Source organism: Callithrix jacchus, chromosome 2 (assembly GCF_049354715.1).
Source record: "Callithrix jacchus isolate 240 chromosome 2, calJac240_pri, whole genome shotgun sequence".
Classification (NCBI taxonomy): Eukaryota; Metazoa; Chordata; class Mammalia; order Primates; family Cebidae; genus Callithrix; species Callithrix jacchus.
Window position 1 is genome coordinate 194,868,402 of NC_133503.1, and position 16,581 is coordinate 194,884,982.

The 16,581-nt window shown below is 47.5% G+C and overlaps 2 protein-coding genes across 2 annotated transcripts in view; one reads left to right on the top strand and one right to left on the bottom strand.

Moving 5' to 3' along the window:
- Positions 1-313: 313 nt before the first annotated feature.
- Positions 314-1,620, bottom strand: LOC144581661 (uncharacterized). Its single transcript, XM_078365995.1, has 3 exons — positions 1,553-1,620; positions 1,323-1,478; positions 314-1,133 (listed from the first exon to the last, which is right to left on the bottom strand). The coding sequence occupies exons 1-3, from the start codon at positions 1,618-1,620 to the stop codon at positions 842-844; spliced, it is 516 nt and encodes a 171-aa protein (XP_078222121.1). The 3' UTR covers positions 314-841.
- Positions 1,466-16,581, top strand: part of DAP (death associated protein) — an 81,147-nt gene continuing 66,031 nt past the window's right edge. Inside the window, exons 1-2 of the mRNA XM_002745116.7 lie at positions 1,466-1,673; positions 15,396-15,492. Coding sequence (XP_002745162.1) covers positions 1,619-1,673; positions 15,396-15,492 — 152 coding nt within the window. The 5' untranslated portion in view covers positions 1,466-1,618. The remainder of the gene's footprint in view (positions 1,674-15,395; positions 15,493-16,581) is intronic.

A 16,581-nucleotide genomic window follows, 5' to 3' on the forward strand; every position in this document is an offset into this window, starting at 1 on the left:
ACTTCCGGCAGTTGAGGGCAGCGCAGCAGAGCTTGATGAACACCAGACAAACTGAACTGGAGCGGGCGATAAGGGATGAGGAGCCCAACCTCCCTGAACAGTTTTGTTGTCAAAGGGAAAAGTACAGCCAAGAGACGGGTGGCGTTTCCTTCGCTACAGCGATGAAGCCTGTCTGAATGCGAATTCGGCACGTGCGGAAGTTAACCGCAGTTGCAAAGCACCGAGGAAGGCGAGAAGATCCAAGACACAAGAGTGAAAGATCGGCCATGGCAACAGGAAGAGGAAGGCGAAAAACAAAAGCGTCCGAGGCCGGTCTCAATCAATTTAGGAAGTTTATTTTGCCAAGGTTAAGGACACGGCCTTCGGAAGTTCCGATGAGATGACATGTGCCCAGGGTGGCCAGCGTACATCTTGCTTTTATATATTTGAGGGAAGCATGAGACATCGATCAATACATAAGATGTAGGTAGCTCTTTGGGAGGTAAAACGTGAAGTGGGGGCATCCAGGCCATAGGTACATTTAAAGGTTTTCTGATTGGCAGTAGGTTGAGAGTTATCATCTAAAGACCTGGACTCAAGAGAAGGAGATGTCCGGGTTGCATCGAGGGGTTGTGGAGACCAAGGTGTCACGTAGATGAAGCCTGGGAATACACTGCAAATGTTTACAGACTTAAAGAGTCGGTCTATTAGTCTTGGGTCTCTGTGCCGATGTCTGTGAGGCCTCGTTTGACTTCCACTTCCCGTCATAGGCCTGAACTAGTTTTTCAGGATTAACTTAGAAGGCCACCGGCGGAGGGGAGGGCCCATCCCTTGTCTGCGGGCTTAGAATTTTATTTTTGGTTTATAACGGCGGAGGGCAGGGCACAGAAGCCACCCTCGCTGTTCCCCAGCGCTGCCCCGCACGCACTCCGAAAGCAGGCTCTCCCTTCGCACGTCTTTCAACAAGTTCCTGCTCTCTCGGTCCCGGTCGCTGCCGACTCTCCTCTCCGCGCTTCATTAGGCGCTGCGGCGGCAGGGACGGAGGGCCTCGGAGGACCGTCGCCTCCCCACCGGACGCCTCGGGCCCGGCCCGCACTGTGGGCGCCGCCACCCCGCCGCCGCCGCGTAACCGGGGGCCTGGCTGAGCGCGTTCACTGCAGGAGCAATCCTCACGCTGGACCCTATTTAACCTCCCGCGACTCCCGGGCCCGCAGCCAGCTGAGCCCTGCCTCCCTCCCCCTCCCTTCTCCTCCCTCCCCACTTTCTCTACCCCCTTCCTCCTCCAACCTCCCTCCCTCCCCCCTCCTCCTCCCCCGCCTCCGCCCTCGGCCTCCGCAGCCTACGTGGCGCGGCCGGCTGCGCATGCTCCGTACGCGTGGCTCGAGGCCCAGAGGGGCGAGGCCCGCAGGGACGTCAGCGCGCGCGCCGCGGGTGGGCTTGGCCGCGCCACGTCAGCTCCCGGCGGCCACGCCCCCTCCCCAGCGGTGTCTGTAACTGTGCTGGCGCGGCCCCGGCGCTTCACGCGCACGCGTTGCTCTCCCGCCGGCTCCCCAGCGCACACACCCGCGCTCACTCGCGCACTCCCGTCTGGCCGGAGAACCGCGCCGCCGCCTCGGCCCCGCGGAAGCCCCACCGCGCCATGTCTTCGCCTCCCGAAGGAAAACTAGAGACTAAAGCTGGACACCCGCCCGCCGGTACTGACTCGTTTCCCCTTTCTCTCGACGCGTGGGTGCCGGGGGCGGGCTCGAACCCAGGGACGCCGGGCGGGGGCTCCGCGGGAAGGGCCCCGGTGGGCGCTGACACGGGGTCCCGGCCCCGATGCCCTCTCGAGGGGCGCGGGCCGCGGAGAGCTCGGGCGCCGAGGTCCGGGACGTGCCTGCCTGAGGCGCGCGGGCCGCCGCGTACCAGAGCGACAGCGCGCAGGCTCCGGTGCCGTGGGCGAGCCCAGTTGCACAACGTATAAAAAAGTTTGGGCGGGTAATATTTACTTACATGGTACAGATGTCTAGAAGGAAAATAACAGAAACAGTGAAAAGTCCGTGGTGTTAATATCATGATGATTAATTAGAGGCTGCCAGTGTTTCGTACCGACTCAGGAACCCAGGAGCGGAAATAATTTTTACCATTAATCACTCAATATGACTTTCACCGCCAGTTTCTTCCACATCCCGAATTTTTTTTCCCCAGAGGTGCTTTTTCTTTTTCTTTTTCTTTTTTTTTTTTTTTTTTTTTTTGAGCAAATTCTAAACTTCTGAGCCAAGGCAGTTAAAGCAAGGAAAGAGTGGTGTTTCTTAGAACATAGGGACCTAAACAGCCTTCAGGCTCGTGCCACCTCCTCCCCTCTCTGGGCACAGTTCCTGTTTGCACTTTGGACTCTGTCCAGAGGGGTCTGTTTCCACGTCTGCTCTCCTTTCCAGTGGCAGTCGGCCCATATGGAGGGGCGCTGGTGAGAAGATCAAAGGCCTTGAGTCTCAAGCCAAGTCACCTCGATGTGTGGATGTGCGGGGTTCTTTTAGGGTCTTAACTGTACGCCTTAGGGTAATACAGTCTTCTAGGAACAGAAGCCCTTGAGAAACATGGCTTCTTGTGGTGGCACATTTGTACCATTTTCTTGTACAATAAAGATTGCCGACCAGGTGAAGGAGGCTCACGCCGGTAATCCCAACACTTTGGGAGGCCAAGGAGGGTGAATCACCTGAGGTCAGGAGTTCAAGACCAGCCTGGCTACATGGCGAAACCCCTTCTCTACTAAAAGTACAAAAATTAACTGGGCGTGGTGGCGGATGCCTATAATCCCAGCTACTCCGGAGGCTAAGGCAGGAGAATGGTTTGAACCTGAGGCAGAGGTTGTAGTGAGCCGAGATTGAGCCAAAGCCCTCCACCCTGGGCAGCAAAGCGAAACTCCATCTCAGAAAAAAAAAAAAAAAAAAAAAGATGATTCCCGTTATTCTCCTCTGCTGTCCTCCATTATAGGGCCGGAATTCTCTGCCCCAGCACGATGAATAGGAGCGTTCTTTAAATATGTTGCAGTTCAGAGTAGGCAATGTTTTTCATTGGTGATGGAGGCTCTCAACAACGAAACTAACTGGCACTAGGGAAGAAAAATGTCTGATGCCAGAGGACTTAAGAGGCATGGGGTTGTAGAAAATCATTCCACTGTAATGGAAAATAGACTTTGGGGGAATTTGTGTTGCATTGGTTTTAAGAGGGGAAAAATGTATCTCAAAGGGAGATTTTTTTTTTCCTTTCTTTCTTTTCTTTCTTTCTTTCTTTCTTTCTTTCTTTCTTTCTTTCTTTCTTTTCTTTCTTTCTTTCTTTCTTTCTTTCTTTCTTTCTTTCTTTCTTTCTTTCTGTGTGATTTCCTTTCAGGATAACTGACTTCCATTCTACCACAGCGGGTCCCTGTCTACCGTGGGGAGGAACACCTTGATTTCCACCTGGGGTGGGCTGTCTCCAGGAGCTGCAGCAGCTGCCTGCCCTGGCCCTCCACTACCCAGGACAGGTGCAGCATTAAAGCATATCTGTTGGAATGATACAGAACCAAAGTACAGTAATTAAGTTGCATACAGAGACATACCCATATGGAGGTTTTTTGTTTTGTTTTGAAACAGAGTCTCACTCTTGTCACCTAGGCTGGAGTGCAGTGGTGCAATCTTGGCCCACTGCAACTTCCACCTCCATGGTTCAAGTGATTCTCCTGCCTCAGCGTCTCGAGTACCTGGGTTTACAGGTGCCTGCCACCACACCTGGCTAATTTTTGTATTTTTAGTAGAGACGGGGTTTCGCAGTGTTGGCCGGGCTGGTCTAGAACTCCTGACCACAGGTGATCTGCCGGTCTTGGCCTCCCAAAGTGCCCATATGGAGATGTGCAAGATCAGAGGTATAAACTGTGATACTAACTCCCTGGAAGAAATTTTTTGCTGGACTCTGATTTTCTTTGAATTGCAGAGTAAATTCACAAATGCTTTGTGAATTACAGAGTAAGTAGTTTATTTACCCCTGAAGAGGGACAAGGCAGCCTATTTGTGCTAGTGTAGCAGTGAGCTTGGGTTCTAAGTTTGAAGAAATCACTTCACACTTCACTGGGCTCAGTTTTCCTCCTTTATGAAATTTGAGGTTTGGGCCTGAGTCAAGTTGCAGGGTGGGGCTGCCTTTGCTTCAGTGACTCTCCTGTCATTCTGCAGCATCAAGGCACCAGCGCTGTTCATCCCACAAGTAAACTCCTCTGGTGACTTTGGGGCAGCTCCTTTAGATTTATGGGTGAGCTCTTGAGAGTGGCTGTCACCATCTGTCATGTATCTCCAAGGCCATAGTTAGAGGAGTGGCCTGAGAGCAGCACCCCTCAAATGCACTCTCCTAGGTGTGACAGAGGACCCTGTGTGAACCTTTTTCAGCTGGAAGCTCCGCGTGTTTAGTCTGGCGTTGCCAGAGTAGGCAGCTCTGCAGGGTAGATAGTTTTAAAAAAAGGCAGCCCACGACAATAAAGTATAATCATCAAGGATAGCCAAGAGCATAGTTCATAAATCAAAATAACTGCCTGAAAAATGTCAAGAAGGCTTTCATTAAGTGCTAAAATTGGATAACAGACTTGTGCCTAAATCGTCAATCGGAAATAATAAAATTCTCTTACAGTGACTATCTTAATGTTCTTTTGTGTCTTCTCTTTATTGCTGTCTGGCCCATATCCCCTCCTGTACATCCCTGCAATCCCCTTGTTTTCCTTCGCGCACCAGCGTTTCCCTCTCTGCGTATCTTCTTGCTTCCAGAGCTGGGTCTTCTCCATCTCTTTATTCCCAGGGGGCAGCACAAAATACTCAATAAGCACTCCTGAGTTTCCCCTCATCTCACTCCTCACTGTTACCCATAGTATAGCGGGCCCACACCTTACCCCACTCTGAGCTCTCTCCAGTATACACAGGGATGCAGGTGGCCCTTTCCATGCTTCGGGCAGCAGAATTACTGGAAACACAAATGAAGTTTTTTGAGTGTCACAATGTGCTGACACACTTCTAAGCACTTCACACATTTAACTCATTAAATTAGCAGCCATCTTACTTTTGAAATACTGAGGACAGTACCATTTAAAAACCTGACGCAGGGCTGGGTGCAGTGGCTCACACCTATAATCCCAGTACTTAGGGAGGCCAAGGCAGGCGGAGCACCTGAGGTCAGGAGTTTGAGACTAGCCTGGCCAACATGGTGAAACCTATATAAAATTAGTCGGGCATGGTGGTGCATGCCTGTAATCCCAGCTACTAGGGAGGCTGAGGCTAAGGCAGGAGAATCACTTGAACCTGGGAGGCAGAGGTGGCAGTGAGCCGGGATCACGCCACTGTGATCCAGCCTGGGCAACAAGAGTGAAAACTTGGTCAATATATATATATATATATATATATATATATATATATATATATATATATATATTCTGACCCAACCATTTGTAGTGTCTGTTGCCAACATCTCTAAGCCAGTCAATGGGAGCAGCCAGAAAGGCTGTTGCCTATTGGAATCTCAGCAGCCCGACAGAGGATTCCATCACTGGCCAGGTGCCTCTTCTGAAGGTGGGTGATTAATGAAGCAGTTTGTAAAGGCTTCTGAAGAGTGTTAGGGAAAGGTGCTGTGCAAATACCAGTATTGTTATTTATGCGTGATGAATGGCACTGCACATGTTCCAGCAAATGTGCTGTCGTCTGCAGTCCTCTGTAAAAGTAGTCCAGTCTTAGTGATTGGAGACCTCACCACTGCTCTTGACTGCAAAGTATTTACAGAGAAATGGGGTGAGACTGCTTGTTTGATGAGTTATTGCAAATGCAGATTAGCAAAGTTAGAACTAGTGAGATTCTTTCTGTTTCATCTAACAGCGGTCATAGCATTTCACAGCAGAAAAGACCTAATTATAATCCATGCTATTACTCCTTTCTGCAAGTCTTTATGAGTCTATGGCAGGGACATGAGTAAAATCTTTTTGTTAAATACATTTTGCTGGCCCCTTTTCCGTTTCCCTCCATTTCCCAGTGGAGCCTAAACCCTGTGTCAGCAGAGCTCCCACAAATCTGATACATGATAGCTTTGAATGTTACTAATCTTACATATGGTTTTCTTTGAAAAGCAGACTCTACATCCCCTCTCAAAGTGAATCAAATGGGAATAGAAACACCATTGTATTTGTTTCAAGTAAAATGGAAAATAAACCATGTTACTTTTTTTAGTAACTTCAAAGTAATTTAGTTCTCTCTTATGCTAACTGGTCAGACCTGAGTTAAGGATGCCTGTCAAAAGTTGAGTGTAATTCTCCCTGAATTATCTCCCTGCAGAAAGGTTTTCAGAATCGATTGCTAGAAACAGAAGACTAATTTGTCTCCTATTAACCATACAGTCACAGATGTGCTAAGCATAGTCCCAGTGTCAGCCAGTCAGGACCAAAGATTGAAGGTCCAGATAAGAGGTCTGCTCTTGTTCCCAACATGCCAACGAAAACAAGACCCTTTAGTTACTACATTTTTTTTTTTCCCCAGAAGCTTCCTGTCAAGGCAGCCGTGGCATTTCACCTTTTCTGTAGCCTTTTCTTTTTTTTCCAGACAAGGTCTCACTCAGGCTTGAGTGCAGTGGCATGACCTTGGCTCGCTGTGACCTTGGCTCACTGCAACCTTGGCCTTCTGGACTCAAGAGATCCTCGCCTCAGTGTGCTGAGCAGCTGGGACCTCAGGTGTGCACCACCATATCCAGTTAATTTGTGTATTTTGTGTAGACACAAGATTTTGCCATGTTGCCCAGTCTGGTCTCAGACTCCTGGGCTCAAGCAATCCGTGCACCTTGGCCTCCCAACTTGCTGGGACTATAGCCATGAGCCACCGCACCCAGCCTTCCCTAGCCATTTTTGGTTATCTGTGGCCTCTAACGTCTTTGGTGAGTGTTCTTTTCATTTCGGCCCATGCTGTGTGCATTCTTACTTGATTTTGTGACTGCTTTCCACTTCTCAGCTTCAGAAATCTTTTTTGTTTCTATGGAGAATAGTCACTTTTGTATAAAGTATTAGATTAGTTATAGAGAACAGCCTAAATTCTCAGTGGCCAAACCAATTAAGTTTCATTTCTCTCCTGGGGGGGTGGTCTTCTTACAAGGAACAATTCAGAGGCCCAAACATCCGCTGGCGCATAGCACTAGCTTTTCAATGTGTGGCTGCTGCAGAGGGGACGAGTGTAGGTCACCATGCTGGGGTCTGTATGATGTGACCCGCAAGTGGTATGTATTATCACATCAGTTTCCTATGGCTGCTGCACCCAATCACAACAAACTGAGTGGTTTTAAACAACACAGTTTTATTGTTTTTTTAACCGAAACAAATTTTATTTTGGATATTTAAAGTAGAATCCTGATTACTTTTCTATATTGAAAATACTTTTCTTAATTATAGCATGAATACAGAATCAAGAAATTCCCAAAGTGGAAAATCCTGTAGGTTCTTCAACAAATAAACTGTTAGGAAGAGAAAGGGGCCCTTAGAAAGACAGACTCAAAAGGGTGGATGATGGAGGAAGAGGGGGCCACAGGGATTATGGTGTACAGAAATGCACATCTGGGTGATAAAACTGTAAGTAAAGTGCTTACTATAAAATCAGGATTGAGGTTACTTTTGGCGAGAGAACACCAATCTACGTAGATGTAAAACTAGGTTGTAAAAATAACGCTCCTTACGGGGTTTCTTTTGAGGATGATAATGTTCTGGAACCAGATGTGAGTGATGGTTACACAAATATACTGAAAAACCACTGAATTACATACTTTGAAAGGGTGAATTTTATAGTATTAGAATTATATCTCAATAAAAATGCTTTTGTTTATAACAAGCTAAGTTATTTAGATAGAAAAATCAATCAAAAATAAAAGAGTGTCTATATAAAAAAAACATATGCATTAGATAGCCTAGAGCAGGGGTCCCCAACTGAGCCACACAGCAGCAGGCGAGCAGTGGGCAGGCAAGCAGCGGGCAGGCGAGCGAGTATCACCCCCGGAGCTCCACCTCCTGTCAGATCAGCAGCTATATTAGATTCTCACAGGGGCATGAACCCTGTTGAACGACACAGATTTATTATCTTTTCCAGCTTCTAGAGGCTGCCCACTTTTCTTGACTCATGGCCCTTTCCTCCAAAAGCCAAGGAAAGCTTCTTCAAAGGCAGCAGTGACCTGTCACATCTTCATACCTTACACTCAGCACCCTGACTCTTCTGCCTCCCTCTTTCACATTTGGAGATCCTTGAGATTACATGGGCCCACCTGGATAATCCAGAATAATCTTCTCATCTTTACCGTCTATGATCCTAAGCACAGAATAGCAGTTTCCTTTCTTTCTTCCTCAGCTTAAGGTCAGCTGATGAGCAACCTTAATTCCGTCTACAAACTTCATTTCCCCTGGCCATGTAGCCCAGCGCACACATGTTCCAGGGTCGGGGGACATGATGACATGATGCTGACCACCAAAGTCACTTTTCCCCATCCTGTTGGCCAGGACCCAGTTTGATGGACCCAATCCAACTACGGGGAAGCTGGGAGTGAGATTGGCGAACACATGGCTGGTCCTTGCCTCAACCAAGTAATGCCAGCTGTTCCAAAGCACCTCTAGGCAGCAGATCCTACTTTCCCCTGAAGGTTTTAAAGTCAGCCTCCCTACACTCGAGGATATACATGTAGCTGTTCCATGTACGTCCCAGCTTGAAAGGGGCCCAGTCAGCTATCTGGCAGGGTGCCCTCCTGGCCCAGTCAGTACTCAGTTTGTCCTTTGGGTCAAAACCATGTCATGGATGGAACTCGCACTGCTGTGGACGACAGAGTCAGTCGTTACTAGTTCAGAGTCAAAGCTTCGTGGCCCGGAGAGTCCCACTATGTCTCTGAACTTTGTTCTTGAATGGGGTTGCACCCTGTAATTTAAGAGCCTTCTCACCTTCACAGTCTGTGATTCTGAGCACAGAATAGCAGTTTGCCTTCTTTCTTTGTCAGCCTCTTTAGAGATGAAGCCAACAAGAGTGCAAATTCAGGAATGTACCTGGGACTCTGGCTCATTTTTTAGCACAAACCATTACTTCCACCTTATGTGTGCACACTTGAAAGCCCCTGTAAGGGCTCCACTCGGTCTGGAGCAAGGTTCTCATTGGGGTCTTCCATAACTCATGTCCGTTGTTGGGCCAGACTGTCGGTACCCACTTTTTGCACACGTTCTTGACACCTGTCACCTTTTATCCTCTCCACTTTTTAGGATTCCCACCTTCAGGTGCATGTGCTTCCATATGTCTCCACTTGCCAGTGATTCTCCTCTCTCCTGGTGGTGTCATTTCTCTTAACTAAGATAGACCACGGTCCCTTGCCCTGTTCATATCAGGAAGTTCTGCCCACCTAATCTCACCAACCCCTTTGCTTACCTGCCTGCACTGCTATACCTGAGATCCTTTGGTTTAATCATGACCTGCAGCACTGGTTGTTTTCTGTTTTGGTTTGGTTTTTTATGTGTTTTCTTTCCACCAGAACAGTCCTCAGAACCTTTTGTCACTTCCTTTTCAATAACGTTTCAATAGCTCTTCTCAGGTGGGAAGGTAGCATAGACTTGCGAGTCATGAGGCAGTACCTTCAGTGAATGCTTTTGGGACCTTTGTGTGAATTCACAGCCCTTCCAAACTCCGCTGGAAGCCGCTCCCTGGTTCATCTGACTCTTAACAGTATTTCCCCTTTCTTCCTGCTGCAACAGCATTTTCTAGTGTGCTACTAAGCACTAGCAGATAGCAAGCCACCAGTGACTTCGTTTTACAGCTAGGCATCCTGACACTTGAGGATGGATACTTGGGCCAGGGTGTAGGTAGTCACTTGCTTCCTTGCTGTTTGCTTACCTCCCAGATGTGATCATAGGTAAAGCTTCCTCCATTCCCTTTCCTGTTTGGGCAGGCAGCTGCTCTGTAGAGAGCTTTTCATTTCAAATTCACTTTCTGCCCTTATCTAGGTAGTGTAATAACCTGGCCCTATCTGTAGGCCATTCCTTTGAGTTATTCTCAAAAGCCATACGTAACGCTCTGTTTCCTGGAAGGAGTCCGAGGAAGGAAAGGCTTAACTATGATTAAGGGTGGAATCCAGTCTGCTGCTCGCCAGTAGTGCAATTTGGGGCCGCTGGCTTCCCCTTCTCCCTGCCTCAGGATCTACTCCATGGGGCTACTATACAATGGAAAGATGTGTGGACCCCTCAGGGTTAGAGCAGTGCCCAGCACAGAGTGGTGATGAAGAGCAGAAGTTGGATCTGTGATTCTCCAGAAGCTTCCTTAGGTGGTGATGTCATGATGAAGGTCCCGGCGGTGGTCAGCACCACGGTCGGTGGGCAGGCACTTTACAGGGCATGGCCTTCATTCCCCAGCAACCCACAGGGCAGTGGTCTTGAAGGAACTACGGTGAAGAGCTGGAAAAGCACCAGCAATTTGGACTCTAGAGGCCTCTCTAAGTACTAAATGTTAAATTAAAACCCCATTTAATAAGACTAGCTAACAGTTGAGCACATCCCATGTGCCAGGCCCTGTTGGAGGCATTTGATGTGTGCTAACTCATTAATCCTCAGCTGCCCTAAGAGAGGGGAACGTTGTCACTCTTTCTTCACAGATGGAAGACCCTGAGGCACAGAGAGCTTCAGCAACTTGCCCAGACACAGCCCCACACACACACAGAAGCACATACACATGCACACATGTGCACACACTTATGCACAGGCACACACACACACAGGGAGAGCTGGGATTTGAACCCAAGGTTCTGGCTCCAGCGTCTGTGTTCTTAGCCTCTGCACAGTACTTGTGCTAAGAGGAAGCTAAACATTCTTTAAATTTGAAGCTCTCATTTGAATAACAACCACCACAACAAAAATCTAAGGTTTCTTTGTTTCTCCTAAAAATACTGATTTGCAAGTAATTCTGCAAAGATTTCTGCAAAAGTAATTCTGCCTTTGTAGTTTTACAGATGAAGAGTTCTAGACAGTGATACAACAATCACAACAAATATGTGCTGTCATATTTTTTGTCAGTTTTGCAAGTCAAAACGAATCTGCCTCAGCCTCGAGTTATTATTATTATTATCGCCACTTTTTATTGCGCCATTAATCACCAGACATACTGAGAGGGATTAACGAAGCTAATTGTTTTAGAAACTAAATTAAATGCGTGTGCTAACGCTGGGTGACCCAGCTCTGACATTGTGTGCTGGATTCAGCAGAGGAGTGGACAGGCTGAATGTCACCTTTAGATGTCACCTTGACATTCAGCATCTGTTTTCTTTGTAGTTACTTGTGCAGCTATTTTTACTTTTACTTTTTGAACACATCTGTGAGCTATAGTTTAAAAGTTTTATGTGTACCAAATTGAAAAGATTGAGAGATCACTTTTAAATGGGCATCTGTATTATTTGTTTGGCCTGCCTTACCAAAATAGCACAGATTGGGTGGCTTAAACCACAGACATTGATTTCTCCCAGTTTGGGAGGCTGAAGTCCAAGGTCAAGGCGCTGCAGCTCCGCTCCCTCCTGAGGCCTCTCTCCTGGGCCGGCAGACGGTGCTTTCTTGCTGTTTCCTCGCAGGCCATGTCTTTGTGTGCACATCCCCACTGTCTCCTCTTAGACACCATTTCTCTTATATTAGGGCCCTACCCCAATTTCCTCATTTTACCTTAATTATCGTTTGAAGTCCCTCTCTCCAAATACAGTTACAATTTAAGGGTATGTCGATTAGGACTTCAACCTGTGAATTTTGGGGGACACTGTACAGTCCATGATAGCATCTTTCATCAGTTTCTGATGAGCATGGAAAAGAGGCAGGATGGAGGGGGGAGGGAAATTAATTTTTAAAACACATTTAGTGAGACAGTTCTTCTAGGCTCTTCCTTGGGCCAAAAACATTCATAACTCTCAGTGTTTCAAGAGAGTGGAAAATGACCCTAAGGTTTATATAATTGTATTTTCAGTCTCCATTTCTGACTGGGAGGCCAACTACGTAGGCTGGGAAATCTTAGATTTAAAAACTGCCTGCAAATGGTGGGACTTCTCTGTTTTGTCTTTGCCTTTTGCTTTAAAAAAAAAACAATGGACCTCGAAGTGAAAGGAATTCCTGGAAACCCAAAACAGAAGGAACTCAAATTCAGACCTTTAGCACAAGAGGTGGGCCCAGAGGAGGTGGGGAGAGATGAAGGCTGGATGCTTAGAGGCCACGCCCCTGGGGAAAGGGTGGAAGAGGGAAACCTGCCCAATGGTCCTGGGAGGGCCAGGAAGGGGGGCTGTGTCAGCCTGGGCTCCAAATGGAGACCGAAGTCTCCTTGAGAATTTGTAAACGAAGGCCTGCATTTACAAGAGTTCAGTTCATATTTGCACTGTCTGGCAATTTGTCTTCTGAGAAATCTGCCTTGAAAAGGATTTTCAGGCACCTCTTCTCCAGGCCTGACAGAAACATGTGGGCAACATCTCCCCAGAGGGTTGCTGTCCGCATCACAGGCCCCATAAGATCCTTACTGGTAAAGCCCAGTGAAGACAGAGTCCTCATCCACAATCTCCCAGGATAGGAGCAAGAATCCACAGACAAAAACAAACAGCAGGATTAGACTCCAGAGGGGCCGGGCCCGGTGGCTCAAGCCTGTAATCCCAGCACTTTGGGAGGCCGAGGCGGGTGGATCACGAGGTCAAGAGATCGAGACCATCCTGGTCAACATGGCGAAACCCCATCTCTATTAAAAATACAAAAAATTAAGCTGGGCATGGTGGCACGTGCCTGTAGTCCCAGCTGCTCAGGAGGCTGAGGCAGGAGAATTGCCTGAGCCTGGGAGGCAGAGGTTGTGGTGAGCCGAGATCGCGCCATTGCACTCCAGCCTGGGTGACAAGAGCGAAACTCCGTTTCAAAAAAAAAAAAAAGACTCCAGAGGACTTCAGAAAATCAAATAATTGGATATACAACTATAAGGCAAGTACACCTAAAATGATTAAATATGTAAAGGAATTGAAATTACAAGGAAACAGTAGACCCCATCAAATACAGACCTGGTGAATTTGAGACAAAAAAATGTATGCTCTACAAATGAAAAATAAAATGATTAGAAATCAATTGATGGGATAGAGAGCAGATTTTTGAGAGGATTACTGAACGGGATTCTGTTTGTCTCTTCCCCAAGTAGAATGTCCCCTCCATTGAGAAGTTGTGTGGGCAGCAGGGAGATTTAAGTTGCAAACCCAGGTCAGCAGAAGAACGTTTAAACACAGTCCTTCATTTTCTGTGCTCTCTTTTGCCATTTTCTAACTGCCGGCTGCAGAGGCATTGCTGGTCCTGGGAGCAGACGTCACTATCTCCTCCAGTTAGGGGCTGCTGCTGGCAAGGTCTCCCAGGGAAGTTGAAGACCAATAAACCTGAAGCACGTCAGCCCCAGGCTGCCTCTCCCATTCTCCTTACCATTCATCAGCCTCATAAAGAAACTTGGCCTGGACTTTTGTGACTCAGCAGGATGCACCCAAATTTACAACGCCAGAGGACATGGCGTGGCAAGTTGACTGTGTCATGTTAGCCAGCTTGTGGCAGAGACACTAAGGGGGAAGCTGGATAAGGCCTACAGCCGGAGCCTGAAGGACCAATGACTGCAAGGAAAACAGCTCTGCTTTCTAGCCAGCACTCCGCTCTCCGGAACACCTCTCTCCTCTTAACAGCTCAGTCTGTGGAGGTCTATCCCCTTTCTGCAGGGAATCTTTGAGAATATGTGTAACTAGTTGGAGGCCACATAGCTGAAGGCGTAGAGGAACGTGCTGATCCCAAAACACGTGCTGGTGACTACCACGCGAGGCTGGCTTTTTGGATTTAGGACCAGCCAGCATTTCTAAACTCCATTCCATGGAGCACTGTAGTCCTGATGGAGAATAACTGGTATTATAGCCCCCCCGCCTCAAAAAAAGTTCTACAGTCAGATAGGCTGGGGAGAGCTGGCATGCGCTATGCCTCTCAGAAGTCTTCCCATGCAGGGTGGCACGCTAAGGCCAAGAAGGTCTCTCTTAGGGAAACCTTTTTAATGTTGTTCAACCTGGTATTTCCCAGCATCTTGTTAGATTCTAAATCACCTGACCCCTTACAATACAGTTTTAACATATTAGCCGTGAGGGAACTGCAAATCAAACCGCAGTAAGAAACTACTTCACACCCACTGGGATGGCTGTCATTAAAAAGACGCACAGTAGTAAGTGTCGGGAACATGTGGAGAACGGGAACCCACATGCTGGTGGGAACGTGAAATAGTGCAGAGGGTTTGGAAGATAGTTTGGTGGTTCTTCAGAAGGACAAACTCAGAGTTACCATGTGGCCTAGCAGTTCCAATTCTCGGTATATACTCGAGGAAATGAAAACATACGTCCTTACAAAAACTTATGTATAAGTTCTCCATAGCTGCATTGTTCCTAATAGCCAAAAAAGTGGAAACAATGCAAATGTCTAACTGATGAATGGAGAGATAGGATGTGAATTATTCATGCAATGGAATATTATTTGGCAGTAAGAGGAATGAGATACTTACATGTGCTACAACATGGAGGAACCCTGAAAACACACTAAGGACAAGGAGCCAGTCACCAAAGGCCACATATTTTATAATTCCACTTCCATCAAATGTCCGGAATAAGCAAGTCCATGTGGCTGGCTGCAAGCAGCTGGGAGGGCTGGTATGGAGGGTGACAGTTCATGTGTGTGGGGTTTCTGTTTGGGGTGATAAAAAATATCCTAAAATTGATTATGGCAATAGTTGTACAATTCTGAATGCCCTCAAAACCATCAAATTATACAGTTTAAGTGACTGAATTATATTCTACATGAATTACATATTAATAAAGCTGTTTTTAAAACTAAGTTAACATCTGCCCCTGGTAAGGTTTCACAGCATAGTTTGGGCAAAGCTGCAGAAGTCTTCGTTGCCACTTCCCTGGGCTCCTTGAAGACACAGGAGCTGTCCCATGCCACCCATCACCATATCACCCCATCAAAAGCATCTTCGATATTTGGGAAAGTGAATTTCACAGAAGAGGGTTGAAGTGAGCCCTTGTGTCAAGACAGTGTGGAGAACCGAAAGCAGCAGCCACTCTCTTGGTTATATAGTTTGTGCCCCGGTTATGCTGCTGCTTTTACAAAATACGTGAAAAGTGAACAAATAGAAAAAACAAGGGCCTTGGAAAGTTTCTGAGTGGCTCTTTAGTAAGAGATTGCGTGAGTGCTGGATCATATTGAATTTCCCCTGACAACTCTGACCTTCCTGAGTTAATCATTGTCACTGCCAGATTCTCCAGAGTAACCTGTGGCCATTGGGCAACCAGAACCTTTGCAGCTCTCCCTGATCCACAGGCAGCCCCGTTTCCACATTAATCCCACTCTCTCTGTTTCATTTCAGTGAAAGCTGGTGGAATGAGAATTGTGCAGAAGCACCCACATACTGGAGACACCAAAGAAGAGAAAGACAAGGATGACCAGGAATGGGAAAGCCCCAGGTGGGACGATACTGGCAACTCTTGAGCATGTTTCCCAAAAACCCCTTTAGGTTAAACATTAACGTTTGTTCTCTATAATATGATTCTGATAACTCTTGGGCTACTTGGGGCCCTGTTCTGTGTATTTTTCCCTTCCCAATCAGGGAGGAGGGGGCTCTGTTCTCAGACAGAGGAGAAATAGAGCCCCTAGAGGTCCTCTTCCCTGACCAGTTCCGAAGAGCCCACCCTGCTCCCCACCCCACACCCAGGGCTGGTGCCCTGTCTGTCTGCACAGTTAGAGATACCTCCACCTGCCCAGGTGCGTGGGTTTAGCCAGCGTGACTCCTTCCTGGATGACAGGGCCTTGTGTAGTGCAGGAGCAGTCTCCTGTGGCCCCTTGGTTTTCTTTCTTTTCTTTTCTTTTCTTTCTTTTCTTTCTTTTCTTTTCTTTCTTTTTTGAGACGGAATCTCACACTGTTGCCCAGGCTGGAGTACAGTGGTACAATCATGGCTCACTGCAACCTCCGCCTCCTGGGTTCAAGTGATTCTCCTTCGTCAGCCTCCCGAGTAGCTGGGACTACAGGCACATGCCAACACACCTGGCTAATTTTTGTATTTTTAGTAGAGAAGGGGTTTCACCGTGTTGGCCAGGCTGGTCTTGAACTCCTAACTTCAGGTGGTCCACCCGGCTAGGCCTCCCAAAGTACTGGATTACAGGCATGAGCCACTGCGCCCAGCTGTAATTTTTTTTCTGGCCCCTTGGTTTTCTGATGATAGACACAGCTGCCAGCCACCCTTTCCCCGAGGCTGGACTACCAGAGTAGACAAAGTAGGCAGGTTTTTGTACCTACAAGTCTTTGTACTCCTGGACAACAGTTTCTGGGCAGTAGTTCGCAACTTAGGCTTCCATACTGAAATCACAGGGAGACCTGTGAGAATTGCCACACTAAGTGAACCTCAGGGGTGGGCCTGGCTGTCTGTGTAGCTGGGGTGAGAACTTCTGATTTAAGAAAGGTTAAAGCATTTCCTACGTTGGATTGTCAGCCAGATCTAGAATAACAAGGCTACACCCTTATGAGCAACTGGGTGTCCTTAAATGATACCTCTGCT